Source organism: Oncorhynchus nerka, linkage group LG19 (assembly GCF_034236695.1).
Source record: "Oncorhynchus nerka isolate Pitt River linkage group LG19, Oner_Uvic_2.0, whole genome shotgun sequence".
NCBI classification, from domain to species: Eukaryota; Metazoa; Chordata; class Actinopteri; order Salmoniformes; family Salmonidae; genus Oncorhynchus; species Oncorhynchus nerka.
This window is the reverse complement of record NC_088414.1, coordinates 21,505,742-21,528,253: the sequence shown is the minus strand read 5'-3', so window position 1 is coordinate 21,528,253 and position 22,512 is coordinate 21,505,742. Positions and strand designations below refer to the sequence as shown.

The 22,512-nt window shown below is 41.7% G+C and overlaps 1 protein-coding gene across 1 annotated transcript in view; it reads left to right on the top strand.

The window, feature by feature from the left end:
• Window positions 1-22,512, top strand: part of LOC115101181 (astrotactin-2-like) — a 527,175-nt gene that overhangs the window by 68,021 nt on the left and 436,642 nt on the right. The window contains exon 2 of the mRNA XM_029620468.2: window positions 13,802-13,989. Coding sequence (XP_029476328.1) covers window positions 13,802-13,989 — 188 coding nt within the window. The remainder of the gene's footprint in view (window positions 1-13,801; window positions 13,990-22,512) is intronic.

Below are 22,512 nucleotides of genomic sequence, written 5' to 3'. Positions count from 1 at the left end.
TAGTATATATTCAGATAGAATTTTATTGACTAGAGAAAATGACATGAGGTCTTAAAGTGAATTTATTGGTACTTAGTCCCTTTTAAGAGGGCTTTCCCGAGCTGAATTGGAATCGGACAAGGACAATGTTTTAGTGACTACAGCTAGAGAGGACACTTTGACCATTGTAGTGTGGTGTCTGATAAATGGCTTTCACTCATTTCTTTAGTCTGTGGAACTAGTTGAGAGTGCTTAGTATGTTAATCACGTCTTTCTGAATTCAGGTGCCTCCTGTGGATAAGGTTAACATGAACAGCGGGGGGATAATTCCTTTAGCTACGAATACATGACAAGTGACTCATCAAATGTTCTGACTAAGACAGGAAATTGTTTTATTAACATCACAACTAGGGTGCAAGATTGTTAACTACTTTTTTCTCCATACGCACCCCTGACGTTTTTACTTAACTTTGTTCTTATCAAAACGTATAATACCATGCAGTGTTTGTTTACTTATTAATACCATCATTGCTGTCACAAATACAATACTATTTCTAGTTGTAATATTGTTTTAAATATACTATATCAATGAAATCCTGACAAATATACAGACCTTTGGTGCAATTATTTAATACAAATTTAAACTTTGGAGGAACAAGTTTAAAAGTAACAACATGAAAACAGCATCTAAGTATTTAGAATGGCGGTCTTTATTTTCATTAATCTGCTACTGTAGATCCATGAGCAAGCAGTCGGAACAGCTTTGAAAATGTTAAAGAGCTTTGATTCCTTTGTTGTCATGTTCTAATATTTATAACTAATTGCTATGGAAGGACAACACTCAAGTCATTGAAGATCCCATGCATTCAGTTTCCTAAAAACATACCCTCAAATGGAAGTTGGAAATTGCATTTACAGGAAGTGTGTCCTTTGGAAGTTTCAGCACTAAACGCAATCAAATTCAGCTTCTGGGGGTTTCCAAAAAGTTACGGACTTATGCGGAAATGGAATGAAAAGTGTGGTGTAAAATAGATTCAGCCAGTTTCAATGTACCAATGACTTTTGATAATTACTATCTCCCCTCCAATAATGCTTCAATTGTACCTTTGATTACTACCACATTGTGTGTGTTTTTTGCGTTATTTGTAACTTATTTTGTACATAATGTTTCTGAAACCGTCTCTAATGACCGAAAACAGCTTCTGGATATCAGGACGGCGATTACCCCCCTTGTACTGGACGAAGATTTTTTCTTTAACGAGTCGGATGCGAAGGATTTACTTCAGACACCTAACAAGACCCAAATCCCCGCCATTCACATGAAGATGAGACGGAGATATCAGGAAATTTGGTTGGGGTGCCTTGTAAGTATCTGATGTCCTATTAGCCTTCGTGCAATCATTGGATAACAAAAGGGATAAGCTCCGATCAAGACTATCCTACCAACAGGACATTAAAAACTGTAATATCTTATGTTTCACCGAGTCGTGGCTGAACGACGACATGGATAACATATATCTGGCAGGGTTTTCGGTCCATCGGCAAGATAGAAAAGTTGCCTCCGGTAAGACAAGGGGTGACAGTCTGTAACTAGTTGTAAATAACAACTGGTGCACGCAATCTAATAATTAAGGAAGTCTCTAGGTTTTGCTCACCTGAAGTAGAGTATCTCATGATAAGCTGTTATTTACCAAAATAGTTTTCATCTATATTTTTCGTATTTACCACCACAAACCGATGCTGGCACTCAGACTGCACTCAATGAGCTGTATAAGTCCATAAGCAAACAAGAAAATGCTCATCGATAGGCGGCGCTCCTAGTGGCTGGTGACTTTAATGCAGGGAAACTTACATCCGTGTTACCTCATTTCTACCAGCATGTTAAATGTGCAACCAGAGGAAAAAAAACTCTAGACAACCTTTACTCCACACACAGAGACGCGTACAAAGCCCTCCATTTGGCAAATCTGACCATAACTCTATCCTCCTGATTCCTGCTTACAAACAACAACTAATGCAGGAAGTACCAGTGACTCGCTCAATAAGGAAATGGTCAAATGCTAAGCTACAGGACTGTTTTGCTAGCACAGACTGGAATATGTTCCGGGATTCTTCCAATGGCACATCAGTCACTGGCTTCCTCAAGTGCATCGATGACATTGTCCCCATAGTGACCGTACTTACATACCCCAGCCAGAAGCCATAGATTACAGGCAACATCCGCACTGAGATTCCGCTTTCAAGGAGCGGGACTCTAACCTGTACGCTTATAAGAAATCCCGCTATGCCCTCCAACGAACCATAAAACAGGCAAAGCGTCAATACAAGACTAAGATTGAATTGTACTACTCCGATGCTCGTGAAACGTGGCACGGCTTGCAAACTACAGACTACAAATGGAAGCACAGTCGTTAGCTGCTCAGTGACACGAGCCTACCAGATGAGGTAAAACACTTATATGCTCACTTTAAGGCAAGTATCACTGAAGCATGCATGAGAGCATCAGATGTTCCGGACGACTGTGTGATCACACTCTCCGTAGTCGTTGTGAGTAAGACCTTTAAAGAGGTCAACGTTCACAAGGCCGCTGGGCAGACGGATTACCAGGACGTGTACTCCGAGCATACGCTGACCAACTGGCAAGTGGCTTCACTGACAATTTCAACCTGCCCCTGACTGAGTCTGTAATACCAACATGTTTCAAGCAGACCATCATAGTCCCTGTGCCCAAGAACACCAAGGTAACCTGCATCAATGACTACAGACCCATAGCACTCAAGTCTGTAGCTATGAAGGGCTTAGAAAGGCTGGTCATGGCTCACATCAACACCATTGTCCCAGAAACCTAGACCCACTCCAATTTGCATATCGACCCAACAGATCCACTGATGATGCAATCTCTATTGCACTCGATGCTGCCCTTTCCCACCTGGACAAAAGGAACACCTATGTGAGTATGCTATTCATTGACTACAGCTCAGCGTTCAACACCATTGTGCCCACAAAGCTCATCACTAAGCTAAGGACCCTGAGACTACACACCTCCCTCTGCAACTGGATCCTGGACTATCTGACGGGCCGCCCCAAGGTGGTGAGGGTAGGTAACAACACATCTGCCACTTATGATCATCAACACAGTGGCCCCTCAGTGGTGCATGCTCAGTCCCCTCCTGTAGTCCCTGTTCACCCATGACTGCACGGCCAAGCACGACTCCAACACCATCATTAAGTTTGCTGATGACAACGATGAGACAGCCTATAAGGAGGTCAGAGACAGTGTGGCAGTGTGGTGCCAGGATAACAACCTCTCCCTCAACGTGATCAAGACAAAGGAGATGATTGTGGACTACAGGAAAAGGAGGACCGAGCACGCCCCCATTCTCATCGACAGGGCTGTAGTGGAGCAGGTTGAGAGCTTCAAGCTGCTGCTACTCTCTGACATAATGTAAACGTTATACATGACCCTCTCTCCCTCACAGTGACATGAATAAGTATATTTCACATTCTCAGAACCCAACATTTTGAAAAAGTACTTTGTGAAACATGATCATCTGTAAATCTGAAATGTCATAGACTATAAATTGCAAGAACAGGTCAATCTGGGGTCATATGTTAACAGAATGTGTCATTTAGCCTATTAAACACATAAATGATGTATTAAGTGAGAATTAGGCAGGTCTGATGCTGAAAAAGAAAGGAAATGATTGCCTACTGTTGGGTTCTAGCTTGAAATATACTCATTCATGTACCATACTAAAACATATCGATTACTTTACATATGTAAGGAATGTATATGGTGGGGTCAATAATGGAGGATGGATAAGAACTAGGTGTATGGAAAGTTATTGAGTGAGGAAGGGGGAGTGCAGAAGGTTTACATTCTGTCAACATGTTATTGTTAATTCTCATGGCTCCTAAGGAGGGAGGCAAAGGGAAACAGTCTGGTTTCAGTCACTGATAAAGAAGGACAGTCTTGGGTTTGGGAGGAGCAAGGAATTTGTCCCGAGTTCAGGTCAGATGAAGTGAGAAGGAACAGTCCTATCCCACAAACATATACTTCCACATGGTTATCATGGTCCAAACACACCAAGACAGTCGTGAAGAGGGCACGACAACGTCTATTCCCCCTCAGGATTTGGCATGGGTCCTCAGATCCTCAAAAAGTTATACAGCTGTACCATTGAGAGCTGTACCACTGGTTGCATCACTGCCTGGTATGGAAACTGCTCGGCCTCCGACCGCAGGGCACTACAGAGGGTAGCGCGTACGGCCCAGTATATCACTGGGGCCAAGTTTCCTTCCATCCAGGCCCTTTATAACAGGCGGTGTCTGAGGAAGGCCCAGAAAATTGCTAAAGACTCCAGCCACCCTTGCAATAGACTGTTCTCTCTGCTACCGCACAGCAAGCGGTACCGGATTGCCAAGTCTAGGTCCAAAAGGCATCTTACAGCTTCTACCCTCAAGCCATAAGACTCCTGAACACCTAATCAAATGACTACCCGGACTATTTGCATTGTCCCCAGCCACACTCCCCATTTTACGCTGCTGCTACTCTCTGTTTATTATCTATGCATAGTCACTTTACCTCTACCTACATGCACATATTACCTCAATTACCTCAACTAACCGGGTTGATTTGAACATTGAAATTCCTTATGACAGGTTTTTCATAGTGACTTGGCAAAAAGCAATAAAAAGCTCCTTTACCTAACTACTAGTTTACTCCTGCTCAAAACACAGATGGAAAATAGTAACTTGGTCCCAATTGATTGGTGATAGGATTATGACGTGCCTTTAGCATTTGCTATATAGTGAGCAGAGGTCAGCTTTTTGTACTGTAGTGCTGCTACCTGATTACATTTAATGTTAGGCCATAAATGTTAGTAGTAGTATATTTAAAGGAGGACATTTTTTGAAAGGCTATAGTTTTATATACCTTAAATAGTGTAATTAGACCTTGCCAACTCTTTTATCAGGGTTGTTACTATATTCATAGGGGTGGAACTGACCCCTATTGCCAAGGTGTTATATCCATTAATATTAACCATAATACTTGTAAACCATACTATGGTATGGTGAGTATCTCCAATAGTGTACTCAAGGTTAAGCTTTTCTTTCCGTCATCTACAGAACTATATATCCATTATGTTACACAGAAGATAATGAATAAGGACCCTACAATAAATGTTTAACGCATGCTAAAATACCTAATAGATGTATCTATATGTGGTCTTTAACAATTCTGATACAGGTAAATAATCCATTGGTGAAGAACTGTACATTTTGAGTTTCTTATTCATCATACTATATCCTGTGTGATATCACTTTCCTTTGTGCTGATATATATCCTTGAGTTCTTTCTTTCAAAACTGATTACATCACATAATTGAAAAGACAACAGTAAAGTTCTGAATTAACATACAGTAATGTAATTAGAAGAGAAATGAGAAATCCAACAAGTTTATGAATCCATCTGGGAGAGAAGATGACAGGTGCATTACGAAAGGCTGATTTCTGTTTCTGAGATCTCTAAATGAGGTGGGAAGCATATGCTCCCATGTTGGTGAATCATCTTACACATAACTATCAGTATCACCACTTACAGTATATGAGTCTGGCTTGTACAATACACAACACATTCTGGCCAGATAGCAGTATAGGCATTAACTGCAGGGTCCTCCTGCTCACTAGGGCTTTGTGAGTACACTACACCATCCCTGCCAATAGATTTCATCCGTCCACCTCTACAAGATCAGAACAGGAAGAGACATTTGACCGAGGTCTCATTGGGGAGAATCCAGAACAATGGATAAGTTCATCTTAATGTGTGTATGATTACCTCCGGCTTCACTCTTTGGCAGGAGGGCCGACGGCCGGAACGTGAGAGCAGAAGATGGTGCAATCATTTGGAGAATGGTCCCTTTAATGGGATTGGAGTATTTAAAAAAAAAGAGTCTATGTACTTTGCAGATAAGGGGACTGTTTATCCTGTTAATGTGTCACTTTAAATACATTAGGCCCTTTTTGGCTGGCTGCCTCCCTAATCCCAAATAGCATGAGACACACCATTTATAGATCCTCACATAAATTAGAGTGGCATTGTTTTGGGTAATGAAACTCAATTTCCTTGTAAGAATAGGGTTTTTGGTTGAAACCAAATGATATCACTACTCAATTGTGTATTAAATCCCTTAATTTGGGGGCACTTTGGGTTTTACAGCGTTGTTAAGGTGCTGGGGCTTATTATTGGATGTAAAACAGAGGTGACCTTGGGCTGCTGGGCTAGAGACAGAGAGATGGCTTAGGAGGAGTTTGTGTGCTCTATAGAGGAGAGAGATACATAGGGCTCAATGCAGCACGTCAGCAGCGGTAGACAGCAGGCCACTATTAGTTGACTTATACTGTATGTGCTCCTAAAGGTCAGTCAGTTCTACCATAGAAATAACACCCCCCCTGTTCTATAATTCCTGGGTCTCTATGCACTTGTCTACTTCTATGTTTTAGTGTGTATTATATGAATGGGAAAAGAACCAGGATCTGTTGTAACATGGTTGTAAACTATCAAAAAACATCTACGGTAGGTTTTATTTGTATGAATATATTATCATATAATTTGTATGATCTCGTCCAGTTTTATACAGCAAGGCCATAAACCTGAGTTAAGAGACCTGAGTCCCTATCGCTGACGTCCTCTGTAAAGCTCTGTTACCTAGGTTACGTCATAAAGCACCTATTTTATACCATAAATCAGATGGTGCCTTATGCAGTGAACCTTTTTATAAGTAGAGTCTGAGATGTGTTTGGTTCCTGCTAGAGGCGGTGGGCACTGCCCAGCAATGCTTGCTGCTGGCTCTGTGATTGAGCACAGTTTGAGTTGGCGTGGGTGTTGGGGTAAAGATGGACCTTTGGTTCCACTGGCTCAACTGATTGTTAATAACTTATTCTCACCGGACCCTAGCCCCAGGGGAAGTTCTAGACACTGGTAGAATCCAATTATCCCACGGGACCTCCTGTTTTCTATTTGAAGTGATTGCTGTCATTTGTACCTCATCAGCAATAGCAGCAGAGCCCGAAAAACATTCTGTGGCATAGGGCAGACATATTTCAGCATAATTATATCTTGGAGAAATCCCACTGTCGGTGTTGCAACAGTAATGCAGCAGTACATTACTAAGATGATTAGGGTCAAGCAGCTTTAAAAAATTCATCTGTGGAGATGGCAGATGGCAATGGTGTGCGGGTGGTACAGAGGTCACGACCAGGTCATCCACTAGGAAGTGATGAGTCGTCAAAATTGGAGACCGCTGTGCTGACTGTGTTGAGCAGTGCAGCAGGCAGTGCAGAGACAGCTGTCACAGCAGAAGGAGCCCTCAAAGACCCCACTGACAGGGAGAGACACCTGGTGACAGATCTTTATGTCTGGGAGACAGAGGGTAACTTTGACTGCCTTTGTGCAATGCCCATGTCATATGTTCATGTCATATAGGGGAATATTACTTTTTCATATAATATCATTTTATGGTATATTTGTATTCATCCTGATTCTATTTGCCTGTGCTGTAGATGTAGCTTGCACATATCAAATGATTGCTCTTTCAACTAGCTTACTTGACCACAATACAATAACATCAAGCCCATTGTTATTTTACCTCCATGAATCTTTGTATTTGCTGCTTGTCTCCTGACCCTTAATTAATGATGACTGGCCAGGACCTGAATATGACATTGATGGCCTCTCTCATGCCCATGATCTCTCTCTCTCTTGCTCTCTCTCTCACTCTCTCCCCCCTGGTTGACATTATTAGCTGTTCAGTCCTGACTGGGAGAATAGGATCTCTCTCTTCACATAGATTGCATGGCAGGACGTTAGGATCCAACTGTGCCGCCGGAATTTAGCACATTTCAATGCCTTGAAACATGCTCCTTCTCCTCACTATACATTTGAATTGTATGCATGTTTAATGGCCTTTACGTCCATGAATGCCAACTATTTCATTAGGGAGTGTTATAAAGACATTGGGGTGGCTTTAAGTTGTTAAGTGTTTAATTTCAATGGGAAGTGCACAGTGTTGGGGAAGCTACTCTGAAAAGACCAAGCTACCAATGACTTCACACTGAAATAAGTTAAGCTGCACTAAAGCTAACCCTATGAAAAAATAAAAAATAGTTTACTCAACTAATGTTTATTTTGTTAGGTTCTAATTCTCAGAGTAAAAAACTCAACAGACACTATGAAAGCTTAACAAAGTTTAATTCTTCTCAGAGGATCAATACAGCTGCATTTGACAAAACATGTTTCCATCAAAAAAAAGTATATATTCTCCAATTTAGATGCACTCCTCCTTCTCTCCAATCCTTACATCTTTTATGCTTCGACAGGAAGACGAAGTGATGGGGTAATAGACCGTTCCTTCTTCCGTAAGGTGACCTGACCTCAACCCCCTTGTTGCCTAATCCATGGCTCTCTCCCCTTATCAATGCCGGCCACATGTGATCGCTTCCCTGCCCAACTCACGGCTGTCAAGGTGCCTGGTACCAGACTGTGTCTCTTCTCCTCCCAGAGGATCCCTCCCATAGGATCCCTGATGGCTAACAATATCATTATCCTGACATAATGTAAACGTTATACATGACCCTCTCTCCCTCAGTGACATGAATAAGTATATTTCACATTCTCAGAACCCAACATTTTGAAAAAGTACTTTGTGAAACATGATCATCTGTAAATCTGAAATGTCATAGACTATAAATTGCAAGAACAGGTCAATCTGGGGTCATATGTTAACAGAATGTGTCATTTAGCCTATTAAACACATAAACGATGTATTAAGTGAGAATTAGGCAGGTCTGATGCTGAAAAAGAAAGGAAATGATTGCCTACTGTTGGGTTCTAGCTTGAAATATACTCATTCATGTACCATACTAAAACGTATTGATTACTTTACATATGTAAGGAATGTATATGGTGGGGTCAATAATGGAGGATGGATAAGAACTAGGTGTATGGAAAGTTATTGAGTGAGGAAGGGGGAGTGCAGAAGGTTTACATTCTGTCAACATGTTATTGTTAATTCTCATGGCTCCTAAGGAGGGAGGCAAAGGGAAACAGTCTGGTTTCAGTCACTGATAAAGAAGGACAGTCTTGGGTTTGGGAGGAGCAAGGAATTTGTCCCGAGTTCAGGTCAGATGAAGTGAGAAGGAACAGTCCTATCCCACAAACATATACTTCCACACCCACGAAGGTTCTAGCATGAGGCAGGGCCATCACTACACCAGTGAGAGGAAACAATTAAGTTCCTGACTAGCAACAGAGATGTACTGGCTGTCTAGATGTGCAAGGAGTTGACTCCACCTGGTACGAGGGTATAGTTATAGGTACTTGTGTAAATGTTTTTGTCTTTGCAGCTGTATGACCCAGTGGGTGAATAAACTTGGTTTGAGCTTTTTCTAGTCATCCGTGAGGTTTTACTCTGTTTGGTCAGAACCTACAGTAACACTATTTAACCCAAACCACACTCATAGTGTGTAATGCCAGTAGTTAGCTACACCACTACATGGCAGAAAAAGTAATTAAGTAAACTACTGAAAACACTACCTAGATTTGAATTCAGTTCAACTACCGCCAAGCTACTGCAAAATGTAATTAAATTACTAGTTGAACTACATGTAGTTCACTACTCCTCAACACTGGAAGTGTGGCACAGCAGCCTTTCGGCAATGCCGTATTTGCCTAAATATCCGATATCTCACGTCAACTCATTTGGAAATGGTAATTGGTCAATTCTTAACAGGTATTAGCATTTTCTGAATGGGAGTCATGACAACCCCCCATTTGGTGACAAATCAAATATGTATTTCTACGAGAGTATTCATAATTTTTCCTGATACAGTATGTGGGGAAGGTTTTTGTGTGTTGAAAGTAGACTTTACTCTCAATACTCAGTTTCAAAAGTGAGGCCGTTCAGAGTGGACATTAGAAATGTCTTAAACCTGAACACAGTGAGATGTGTTTGATATGTGTAATGAATCAGGTAACAGGCTCTGACAGTACTGATGAGGCGCTGACTGACACCGTCTTCTATCCTCTCTGCATATTGAGCTGATATATTTAGATGAATCTAAAAGGTTATGGAAGTCTATCATTATTGTCACTTATGAATTATTAAACGTGCAGCTGCCCATAATATTATGACGGGCATGGCAGGCTGAGGCGCTAGGCTAGGCAGCAGCGTTATCGGAGGACTCGCTGGCTGGCTTGCCATGCCACATGGTTAATGACAAGCAGCATAGTGCCTTAAGGGTGCCAGCTTTCATCAGAGTAAGCAGACGACACAGCCTTGTTACTGAGCTGACAAACTGTCACAGCACTGTCAGCCCACGCAGTTACTGACTCCATGCAGCTATGATCACCTTTAAACTGATGAGAACGACCTTTGGGGAGGACGTGTGTGTGCGTATATATATATGTGTGTGTGTGTGTATAGGTCACAAAAATCTCCTTGTTTAGTGCATCTCACTCCATTTGTATCTGTGTGCATCTGTCTTGTCTATGTGTATCTATAACCGTGACCTCAGCTTTACAACGATAATTCAAAACATTGTTTTACAGCATGTGTGCTACCGGTATAAATTTTTCTAAAGCGAGAGATGAATAATCATTATAACCTTCACAAGCATTCTTCAAAATCCACCTCAGCTACAACACCGAGTGCTTCCTCAGTTGCTGCCACACTGTTTTTTATTCTAGTATGAAATAACATTTCAATTGCCGTTAAGAACACTGATCAAGGTAAAGGTCACATGTATGAATGATAACCAACACATTTCATCATTCTAACAAAACAAAGGTCAGCCTGCTGACATTAACTCAACGCTGTGTTCAAGGATTTCTAATGGTAGTGTGGACAAAGAGGACTTTAGCCATGTCGGTCACAGTAGCTTTGGTGTTATTCTGCATCCCAGTATTTCACACCCTCGGGAGAAGTGGGTTATTCACAGCTCACTAGACAACACTCTTTGTATCTATTATCATAAACTCATTTTTAGAGGGAACAGATTGTTCACTGGCGTCTAAAGTAAAACTCATATTGGTGGAGATTAAATCAGTTCTCATCAGAAATACTTAGTTATTTCACAGTGTGAATTTCATTCTAACAATGGTAACAAACTTGTACAACTGGGTGCTACATTTGAAAAGGCCGTTAAGAATAATACATGTATTTTGTCCATTCTTCCTTCATATTAAAATCTTGCATGTTGATTTTAGAGAAACGTCAACTCTTCAAAACACCCAACATGGTGGACTAAAATGAGCGAAAATGAAAATCAATGGCTGAAATACAATATTACATATACTATACGTACAGTTCATAGCAACTGTGATTGGGTACTGTGCGTTGAGCCACTTTGAGTACAGCCCTGGTAATAAGTGGTATACTGAGTGTTCAGTAGATTTCACTCAGGGTCATCTGGGCTACCTTCAGATGCATCAGTCTAGAATAACTGGGCTTTATCAAAGATTTGGGCAAGCTCCAAACAATCCCGTCTGCTCTGTTCTGCAAGCTTAATGCGATCACGAGTGGGTAAACTGGAAAAGGATGTTACTCTAAAAATAGTTTGCATTTTTTTTAAATGTTTTGCTTTAGGTTTTACTGTAACCTTGGTAACTATTGGTACCTTGGTCGGTATTGATGCGATACGGCATTCGCCTCACTCTAGAGAAGAGAGCTCTAATGGTTCAACCGTTTCTTTTTCTCATTCTCTTTGTGTAAAGTTAGCCATGCTTCTCCCCTGCTCTCAGGGGCTTGTGTAATGGCTGCAATGACGCACCTCAGGGTTGTCCTTTCTCTCCGCTGTGTAGACATTCCATCCCTGACGCCCTTGCTGGGAGCTTACATGCTTCAACCTCGTCTTCCCACACACAGGCATGCAAAATAACCAACACACACATACGCACACACACACACACACACACACACACACACACACACACACACACACACACACACACACGCACACGCACACACACACACACACACGCAGACACACACACGCAGACACACACACGCACACACACACACACACACACACACACACACACACACACACACACACACACAACAGCCTCTGTATCCTGCTAACGTCTCAATGTTTGCCCAATAACAACACTCATGGCATGCTTTTTGTCTTTGTACAGTGTCCACCCAAGTGATTACCAGCCAAAACGGCTCTGTTATATCTGTCCCCCTCTATTCCTTTAAATGGCTGCCTCTGCCACCTCTTTGTTAGACCTGAGAACATCCTCTTTCAAGCTCAATAGCCAAATCTCCAAATATGAGAAGCTGCAGATTAAACACAGCAATGTGCTTGAAATTTCACAGCCTACTAACTTTAATCCCACTATTGCACAGTCAGCAACCATTTATGAGAGGGAAAGATGCTGAAAGCGGACTTTCTGGAGGCTTTTGAAAACTTTCCCACCTGATTGTCCCATGAGGAGCCAAAAATGTAGATCCCTGTACAATAATACAGTGGTTGGCATGTCCTCCAGCTCATCCTCTATATGGCTGTTTTAGTGTTCATGGTAGATGATCATACTGCCCATGTTAATGAAGTTCTGATACAGCGATGGCACACAGGAATAGAAAATGAAGGACTTGTCCACAAATCTGTCAAAGAATCTGGACTCTTTAGTGTGGTATCAGAGAGCATCCCATACTGTGCCATATCAAGTCACTCTACTTCTACCCCTGTCCTTCAAGCCCTAGCGATCCTGATGTATGTGTGTGCCCTGTACTGGAAGGGCAGTGGTAGTGATGAGGGCAGCTCACAGAGTACTCCTCTCCTGCCGTGTCCACTGACCCAGAGTCAGTAAGTTAATGACCAGCGCCACTGAAAGCCATCCCTCATTCTGTACCTGCCACTGGTCTGGGAGCAGCTCCCATCCCCCTGTCACTGCCCTTGTCACCCACCCCTGACAAATACTGTATCAAGCACATAGCTCCCAGAGGCTGTCTCAGTACCCAGCGACCACATAGCCCCAGTAGTCGATAGCATCACAGTCCTGTGCTTTGATCCCTATCTGGCCAACTTGGCTTTTTTTCCTCCCTGCTTTTATTTCTCCCACCAACCTGCCCACTAAATCTAATCTCGCTTGGCTTTGTTAAAATCTTTCAAGGTTGCGGCTGGTCTTTTTGGATTCCTTTCTCGCTGCCTTCTTTCCCTTTTCAATTGTTTTGGTGTCGTAGCTCTTTACGCTAATGCCAATGGCATGTTCATGCTAATGTATTCATTAGGTTTACAGGACTTTTGATGATTTGCGGAGAGCGCAGTGAGGCAACGTTTTCTCCAGTGCTATTGACAATAAAATGGAATCCTAGGTGACGGTTAACGGACGGAATGACACCCGTTGTCTTATCCCCATGTGTTAGTACACTACTAATTTTGAATTATTTATACAAATAAGCAGCATGCAAGCAAAGTCTAAGCTATCTACTGTCTGTTGATACATCTACCTCTAGGGGGGCAGCCGAGTCTTGACCTTAAGAGAGAGCAAGCACTTCACTGGAATGTTCATGAAAACTTATCACAGACTTCTGGGTCACCCCTGAACTTTCACTTCACTTTCGCCACAGATGCATGTTCCTCTCACAGACACAGATAAACACACACATAAGTGCACACACTTGTTTACAAAAACACACACACACACACACACACACACACACACACACACACACACACACACACACACACACACACACACACACCAATTGTTTATTTCACAAAATCTCTCTTTCTCTCTCTCTCTTTCTATCTGTAGAGATGTCAGGTACTGGGGCAGACATATCTCAGGTGCATTGGAAGCAGCAGTGGTTGGAGAACGGGACACTGTATTTCCACGTGTCCATGAGCACCTCTGAGCAGCTGATCCAGACCACCGTACCCACGGCCCGGGAACCTGCTCATGTCCTGCACGAACACATGCACCTGCTGCACATCTCTGTTATGGTAAGAAACACATACAGTCCTGGCCAAAAGTTTTGAGAATGACACAAATATAAATTTTTCACAAAAATCTGCTGCTTCAGTGTCTTTAGATATTTTTGTCAGATGTTACTATGGAATACTGAAGTATAATTACAAGCATTTCATAAGTGGCAAAGGCTTTTATTGACAATTACATGAAGTTGATGCAAAGAGTCAATATTTGCAGTGTTGACCCTTCTTTTTCAAGACCTCTGCAATCCACCCTGGCATGCTGTCAATTAACTTCTGGGCTGATGGCAGCCCATTCTTGCATAGTCAATGCTTGGAGTTTGTCAGAATTTGTTTGTTTTTTTGTCCACCTGCCTCTTGAGGATTGACCACAATTTCTCAATGGGATTAAGGTCTGGGGACTTTCTTGGCCATGGACCCAAAATATTGATGTTTTGTTCCCCGAGCCACTTAGTTATCACTTTTGCCTTATGGCAAGGTGCTCCATCATGCTGGAAAAGGCATTGTTCGGCACCAAACTGTTTCTGGATGGTTGGGAGAAGTTGCTCTCAGAGGATGTGTTGGTACCATTCTTTATTCATGGCTGTGTACTTAGGCAAAATTGCGAGTGAGCCCACTCCCTTGGCTGAGAAGCAACCCCACACACATGAATGGTCTCAGGATGCTTTACTGTTGGCGTGACACAGGACTGATGGTAGCGCTCACCTTGTCTTCTCCGGACAAGTTTTTTTCCGGATGCACCAAACAATCGGGGATTCATCAGAGAAAATGACTTTACTCCAGTCCTCAGCAGTCCAATCCCTGTACCTTTTGTAGAATATCAGTCTGTCCCTGATGTTTTTCCTGGAGAGAAGTGGCTTCTTTGTTGCCCTTCTTGACACCAGGCCATCCTCCAAAAGTCTTCGCCTCACTGTGTGTGCAGATGCACTCACACCTGCCTGCTGCCATTCCTGAGCAAGCTCTGTACTGGTGGTTCCCCGATCCCGCAGATGAATCAACTTTAGGAGACGGTCCTGGCTCTTGCTGGACTTACTTGTGCGCCCTGAAGCCTTCTTCACAATAATTGAACCGCTCTCCTTGATGTTCTTGATGATCCGATTAACGGTTGATTTAGGTGCAATCTTACTGGCAGCAATATCCTTGCATGTGAAGCCCTTTTTGTGCAAAGCAATGATGACGGCACGTGTTTCCTTGCAGGTAACCATGATTGACAGAGGAAGAACAATGATTCCAAGCACCACCCTCCTTTTGAAGCTTCCAGTCTGTTATTCAAACTCAATCAGCATGACAGTGATCTCCAGCCGTGTCCTCGTCAACACTCACACCTGTGTTAATGAGAGAATCACTGACATGATGTCAGGTTGTCCTTTTGTGGCAGGGCTGAAATGCAGTGGAAATGTTTTGGGGGGGATTCAGTTCATTTGCATGACACAGAGGGACTCTGCAATGAATTGCAATTTATCTGATCAACTCTTCATAACATTTTGGAGTATATGCAAATTGCCATCATACAAACTGAGGCAGCAGACTTTGTGAAAATTGATATTTGTGTCATTCTCAAAACGTTTGACCACGACTGTACACACACATGCATGTTAACACGCCCCCCCCCACACACACACACACACACACACACACACACACACACACACACACACACACACACACACACACACACACACACACACACATATCCTGTAACAACAGCTTTGTGATAGAAGCACCCTCAGATGGGCACGCATTTCACACATCTCCTTTGTTCTTCTGGAAACATGGACATACCAACAAACCTTCTCAAACATTACACCTCTACTACCATATCCATCTGTTCACCTGCCTCTGCATGCTCCACAAGTCTCTATTGCTCTCCTATAGGTCGTTATCAATAAAACGTCACAATATGGTGCAAAGCGTTCAATTTGGATGCTGGGGGGAAAGGAGACCCCCAGCTCTGCTAAAACCATTGACTACTTGGGGGCGTTTTCAAAGGATTGTTAAATAAATGTAACTATTTGGTTGTAATATCATCACCTCATGAAGAGCCTAGTCAGAACTACACATTTCAGAGTTTCCATGAAAACTAATTGTGCAAATTTACCTCTATCATCAGAACTATACAGAAATGAACTGTATGCTTTTCATGATCAGTGAACATGAATTGATCATGTATTTTCAGACATGTGAGGGTAACCTCTCCATTTGGCATGTAGCTAGCTAAGCAAACAACGTGTGTCATTTAGCTTCCAAAGAGATTCGGTTTTTGGAAAGAGCTTGACATCGACAAGTCCTCGTCCTGGTAACGTTGTCAGTCGGACTACTGTTATCACCACTATAGATAGCAAGCAAATATAGCCATCTAGTTTACCCACCGAAAGTTAGTCGATTTGACATGGCATGGTTCGTCAACAAGCAAACTTGATTAAACACTCTTAAAAACCATGTTGAAAAGGGGAAAATGGAGAAAAAAAGTACATTCGGTCTACTTCTTCCACTGCAAATCTACCATTCCAGTGTTTTACTTGCTATTTTGTATTTACTTTGCAACCATGGCCTTTTTTTTGCCTTTACCTCCCTTATCTCACCTCATTTGCTCACATCGTATATAGACTTGTTTATACTGTATTATTGACTGTACGTTTGTTTTACTCCATGTGTAACTGTGTCGTTGTTTGTGTCGAACTGCTTTGCTTTATCTTGGCCAGGTCGCAATTGTAAATGAGAACTTGTTCTCAACTTGCCTACCTGGTTAAATAAAGGTGAAATAAAATAAAAAATAAATAAATACTTACCACTATGTTTAGACAACTGTACAAAGTCTCTACTGGGGGCTTGTAAAGTAAATGCACCCTTCTGCTGCTTGACAGGCAAAATGGATGGGAAATTAACCTAAACCACATACTGGTCGGGTATAGTTCACTTTTATTGTATATCACTCAAATAGTCAATATTTAGAGAGGCTATCCTCATGTATCTGAAATTACATGATCAATTCATGTTTACTGATCATGAAAAGCATACAGTTCATTTCTGTATAGTTCTGATGATAGTGCTAAATTTGCACAATTGTTTTGCATGGAATAATCTGAAATGTGTAGTTCTGACTAGGCTCTTCATGAGGTGATGATATTACAACCAAATAGTTACATGTATTTAACAATCCTTTGAAAACGGCACACAGTTGTCAACGGTTGTATCTCCTTGTCCCCCAGCAAACAAATCGAACACTCTGCACCTTATTGTGATGTTTTATTGATAACAACCTATACACCTAGACACATCTCTCTTCTTCAATCCATTACACCTCTCCACTGGTATGTCCTTACAAGTATTCTCTCCATTCAACTATCTCCTCTCACACCTCTCCAGTCCCCTCTCTTCACTTCTCCACACCCTTTTTGCTCTCCTCTTTCTCACGTCTCACTCCTCTCTTTCTTTCTTATATTATCTCTATTCCTTGCTCCAGACGTCACTTCTCATCTCTCCAACTTAATCACCTCTCAATACACTCCTCTTTTCTCTGCCCCTTTTGACCCCTCTCTCTTACCTCCACCCCATCCTCACATCTCTTCACATCCCCTTCTCTCTGCCTCTTTCTCTCTCTTTCCCCCTCTATCTTTCCTTTTCTCTTTGCCTATTGACTCGCTGTCCTCAGGGGAATTAGTGCTGGGCGATATGGCCAAAATATCATATCACGGTATTGTAAAAAAAAAAAATGACTGAATGAGATTATTTGACAGTATTTTATGTTTTTAAATTATACAATTTCTAAATTTGCTTTATAAGTAGTGCATGACCTCAGGGTGGCAACACATACATTCTAAGTGATTTAAATGGGTCTTTCTCCATTCTGATTTTTTTATATGGTTCGATTCAACTTCAACCACGATTTTTATTTTTTTTATCATTTTCATACATTTCTGTATTTCCTGCACTCATTTGAGAAAATTTCCACACTGCCATGTAGGACTGCACGGTATCGGCAAACAATCTGAACCTTATTTCGAACCAAATGTTGCAATAGCGATTTTACTTATGATTTGGAGCAGAACACTTGGGTGAAATGTTGGAATCATGGAAATGGAATGATTATTCTAATTCGAAGGAAAATGCCAGGGAGGAGTTATTATGATAGGGTAAGAACCAAAGTGTTTTTTTTAGGAACCAAAGTGTTGATAATTGTTTCCTAAGGGACCCTATAATCTTTGGCTACATTGACTGTTTAATCTTAGCTACTTCATGTAGCTAACATATTGATGCTTCTTGTATTCCTCTTTGATTTAGAAGGTGTTGTTGCAAAAACAACATGCTGAGTTAGATCTACACCATCACTGGTATTATCAGGCTGTATAACTAATTATGTTTGCTCTGACTCAGTACATGTATTAGCTAGCTACTTAGTGTTTAGCAGGAGCAGCAACAAGATTTAGGCCCAACTTGCAAAGAAAAGACAAACTAGCTGTTTTCAGATGTTAGCAACACAAACTAATAGTGTAATTTTAGAACACTACTGGATTTTTAAAATATTTTTATAACTAGGCAAGTCAGTTAAGAACAAATTCTTATTTTCAATGACGGCCTGTTCAGGGGCAGAATGACAGATTTGTACCTTGTCAGCTCGGGGGTTTGACCTTGCAACCTTCCGGTTTCTAGTCCAACGCTCCAACCACTAGGCTACCCTGCCGCCCCGATGAAGCAAAGTGAAAAAAAGTGAAAAAAGCATTGTTGCCATCAACATTGTTGCATGTGCTGCATTGACCATGCAGACTGAACACAAGTGTCTCGTGGTCGAGGAACAACAAATAGAGAGAGCAGAGAGAGATGACATAGCGAAGTAAACTATAAACACGGTGTACCACATTTAACAAACCAAACATTCAAATACTGTTATAGAAGGTAAAGTAAAAACCCAAACCGGTCATTGCATCAATACCAGTATATCTTAAAATATGCTATACTGCCCAGCCCTAAGGGGAATTGCTGTATCATGTGCATCATCCATCCATGCTGTCCGATGCAAATCTCTCACCCACCCTCAATGTGTCCCTCTGCTGACTAGCACTGTTTCAGGGCATAAACATTAGCAGGCTCTGTTTTTAAATATCACTTCACTGAGTGATGAGCCAGAGGTCATTCCGGGCAAGCTGGTTGAGCGATATAAAGTGGGTTCAAGCTCAGAGCAGACCCTACTTCGTGCTTTCAGTCACCCCTCTTGGTTTTCTTTTGATACTTCCACTTGGACTTGATGTGAATGGTAGCATGTGTGTTTATCCGTGCGGAATCTCATCATCTGTGAAATTGGGAAAGGATATTGAATAGGAAGGAAGAGGATCAGGAAACACGGTGTGTGCTTCTGGCCTCGGGGCCCAGGATGTCTCCTGGCTCTTTGCATCATTAAGTGTAATTCTGTCAGTTCTGTGACAGGTTCAAGTCTGAGTGCTCTATTCTTTTGACATTGAGCTGTCGGTTTCTCTCTCCCGATTCCTCCTATGTTCATTCTCTCCATCACGTACGTGGAAAGGACATCTTTTTGACATGGAACTCAGATAACCTTTTGAATTGTGCAGTTTATTCTGATTTGTTTAGATCATAATGTGTCCATATTATTGGAATTTCAATTGCTCTATTAATATTTACATGACCGGTTTTAGAACACCTACTCATTCAAAGGTTTTTATGTATTTTTACCATTTTCTACATTGTAGAATAGTAGTGAAGACATCAAAACTATGAAATAACATATGGAATAATGTAGGAACCAAGAGAGTGTTAAACAAATCAAAATATATTTTATATTTGAGATTCTTCAAATAGCCACCCTTTACCTTGATGACAGCTTTACACACTCTTGGAATTCTCTCAACCAGCTTCATGAGATAGTCACCTGGAATGCATTTCAATCAACAGGTGTGCCTTGTTAAAAGTACATTTTTGGAATTTCTTTCCTTCTTAATGCGTTTGAGCCAATCAGTTGTGTGGTAAACAGAAGACAGCCCTATTCGGTTAAATACCAAGCCCATATTATGGCAAGAACAGCTCAAATAAACAAATAGAAATGACAGCATCATTACTTTAAGACATGAAGGTCAGTCCATATGGAACATTTCAAGAACTTTTAAAGTTTATTCAAGTGCAGTCACAAAAACCATCAAGCGCTATGATGAAACTGGCTCTCATGAGGACCGCCACAGGAATGGAAGACACAGAGTTAAGAAAATGCAGCCCAAAGGACACCAATAATAAGAAGAGACTTGCTTGGGCCAAGAAACACAAGCAATGGACATTAGACTGGTGGAAATTTGTCCTTTGGTCTGGAGTCCAAATTGGAGATTTTTGGTTCCAACTGTTGCATCTTTGTCAGATGTGGCGCGAGTGAACGAATGATCTCTGCATGTGTATTTCCAACCTTAATGGAGGATGAGTTGTTATGGTGTGGGGGTGCTTTGCTGATGACACTGTCTGTGATTTATTTTGAATTCAAGGCACCCTTAACCAGCATGGTTACCACTTTATTCTGCAGTGATAGGCCATCCCATTGGGCTTAGTGGGACTATCATTTGTTTTTCAACAGGACAATGACCCAACAATTTGGCTCCCGAGTGGCACAGCGGTCTAAGGCACTGCATCTCAGTGCTAGAGGCGTCACTACAGACCCTGGTTTGATTCCAGGCTGTATCACAACCGGCCGACATTTAAAAAAACAGATTAAAAAAACATGCATACACGCTAACATACGCACTATATATACACATGGATTTAGTGCTGTAGAGATGTGGTAGTGGTGGAGTAGGGGCCTGAGGGCACACAGTGTGTTGTGAAATCTGTGAATGTATTGTAATTTTGCTGGACCCCAGGAAGAGTAGCTGCTGCTTTGTAAATAAGAATTTGTTCTTAACTTACTTGCCTAGTTAAATAAAGGTTCAATCAAATATACAAAAATACAAAAAACACACCTCCAGGCTGTGTAAGGGCTATTTTCCCAAGGAGGAGAGTGCTACATCAACCCATACAAAAATGACAATTAATTATAATACACACAATAATTCACATTTCTTGTTACTGCAGGGTTATTTTCCTACTGTGAGAAACGGATCAAATTAAGATCCTGCATCTGTTTAGAATGCTAGCATTCAAATTAAGAAGCATTTTACCTTAAATAATGTGCAATATGGAGCTCACAAAGGCACATTTACTGCCCCAATGTAAGCATTACTTTCAGCAGACAAGATAAATGATCTTATGTGCTAAATAAAATGCTCTTATGTTTTCAAAGTACACTTAGCTTTTCACCAAACATGACCCTACAGTGATCATAACTAAAATGTGTATATCACCATTACCATATCATTAAAAACATAGTCATTCACTGTATGATCTTAACATTAAAATCAAATGACTATTTAAACACAAAGACATATTTCTCCTTTTTTGAACTGCCTTGCCAAAAATAACACTAAACGCACAACTTAAAGTTCCTTTCAAAAAGCTTCGGGCATGCCATTAAACTCACTTAAGTAAGGAACAAGGACAAGCTTTCATTCTTCCACTCTAATGGGCTGACTTGTCAATCATGTCGAACAAGCGACAGCACGCCAGGATAATGATGATTTTATAGGTTACACTTAGACCTCTGTGTCTCAGATGATAGGCTGCTGCCAGCTGTACCAGCCTCGAGATTCAGATAATGAGCTTCCTCTTACTCATGATGAAGAACAAATAAGGGAATTAAATACAGGTTGTGAAAATCGGAGACATGAGGGCCAAAAGGTAAATGTTTTGTTATTCAATGAAGAAACAGTAGAGTTGGATCAGGGGTCTGTGGCCATTAGCTGTGCTTCCCCACAGCTTCTCTCATTAGCCTCTCTTAACTTTTCCAGTTATTTGGAAAGATTTGATTTAGGGGAAAGTGTGCATGACACATGCATAAATGACGTCTTTAGGGAAATGGTCAAATGGATGTGTACCTTTTGAATTGGTATTCAGTATCGAAATGTGGTCGGGAGGGCTGTGTTTTCCATTGCTCTGTTTTAAGTGCTCATTGGCATATTTAAACCCATTGCCTATCAATTCCAGGAAACCTCTTCCAGCATTACGAAGAACTTCCCTTCTGCTGTTATGCTGGTCAACCAGGACCAGTCACACTAAGAGCCCCTAGCTTGATCAGTCCTGACTCAGACCCCCGTCATGACCTTCTATGCCCCTGACTCCCCCCCTGTCTGGCCTTGCTACATTAGCGTGTCTGGTCCGAGACCGCCTGGTCGTAGGGGGGTACATTAGCATGCGCCGGGCACTCGTCGGCTCCCCTTACATAAGCGTTTACAGCAGCTCCGCTCCCTGCATGGCTAATGTTGTGTCTGTTCCAGCAGCCTTGCCTGGAGGGCTTTATGTGACACCACTGATTCGAGCTCTCATCCTCAACGTCGAGTGATCAAACACTTGCGTTGAAGGTACCACACATAAAGTATAATGGTGGTCCGCGAAGCTTTGGTTTTTCGTTGCTTTTTGGGTGGTTATCCTAGAGCGTTTGCTGACAGGTTT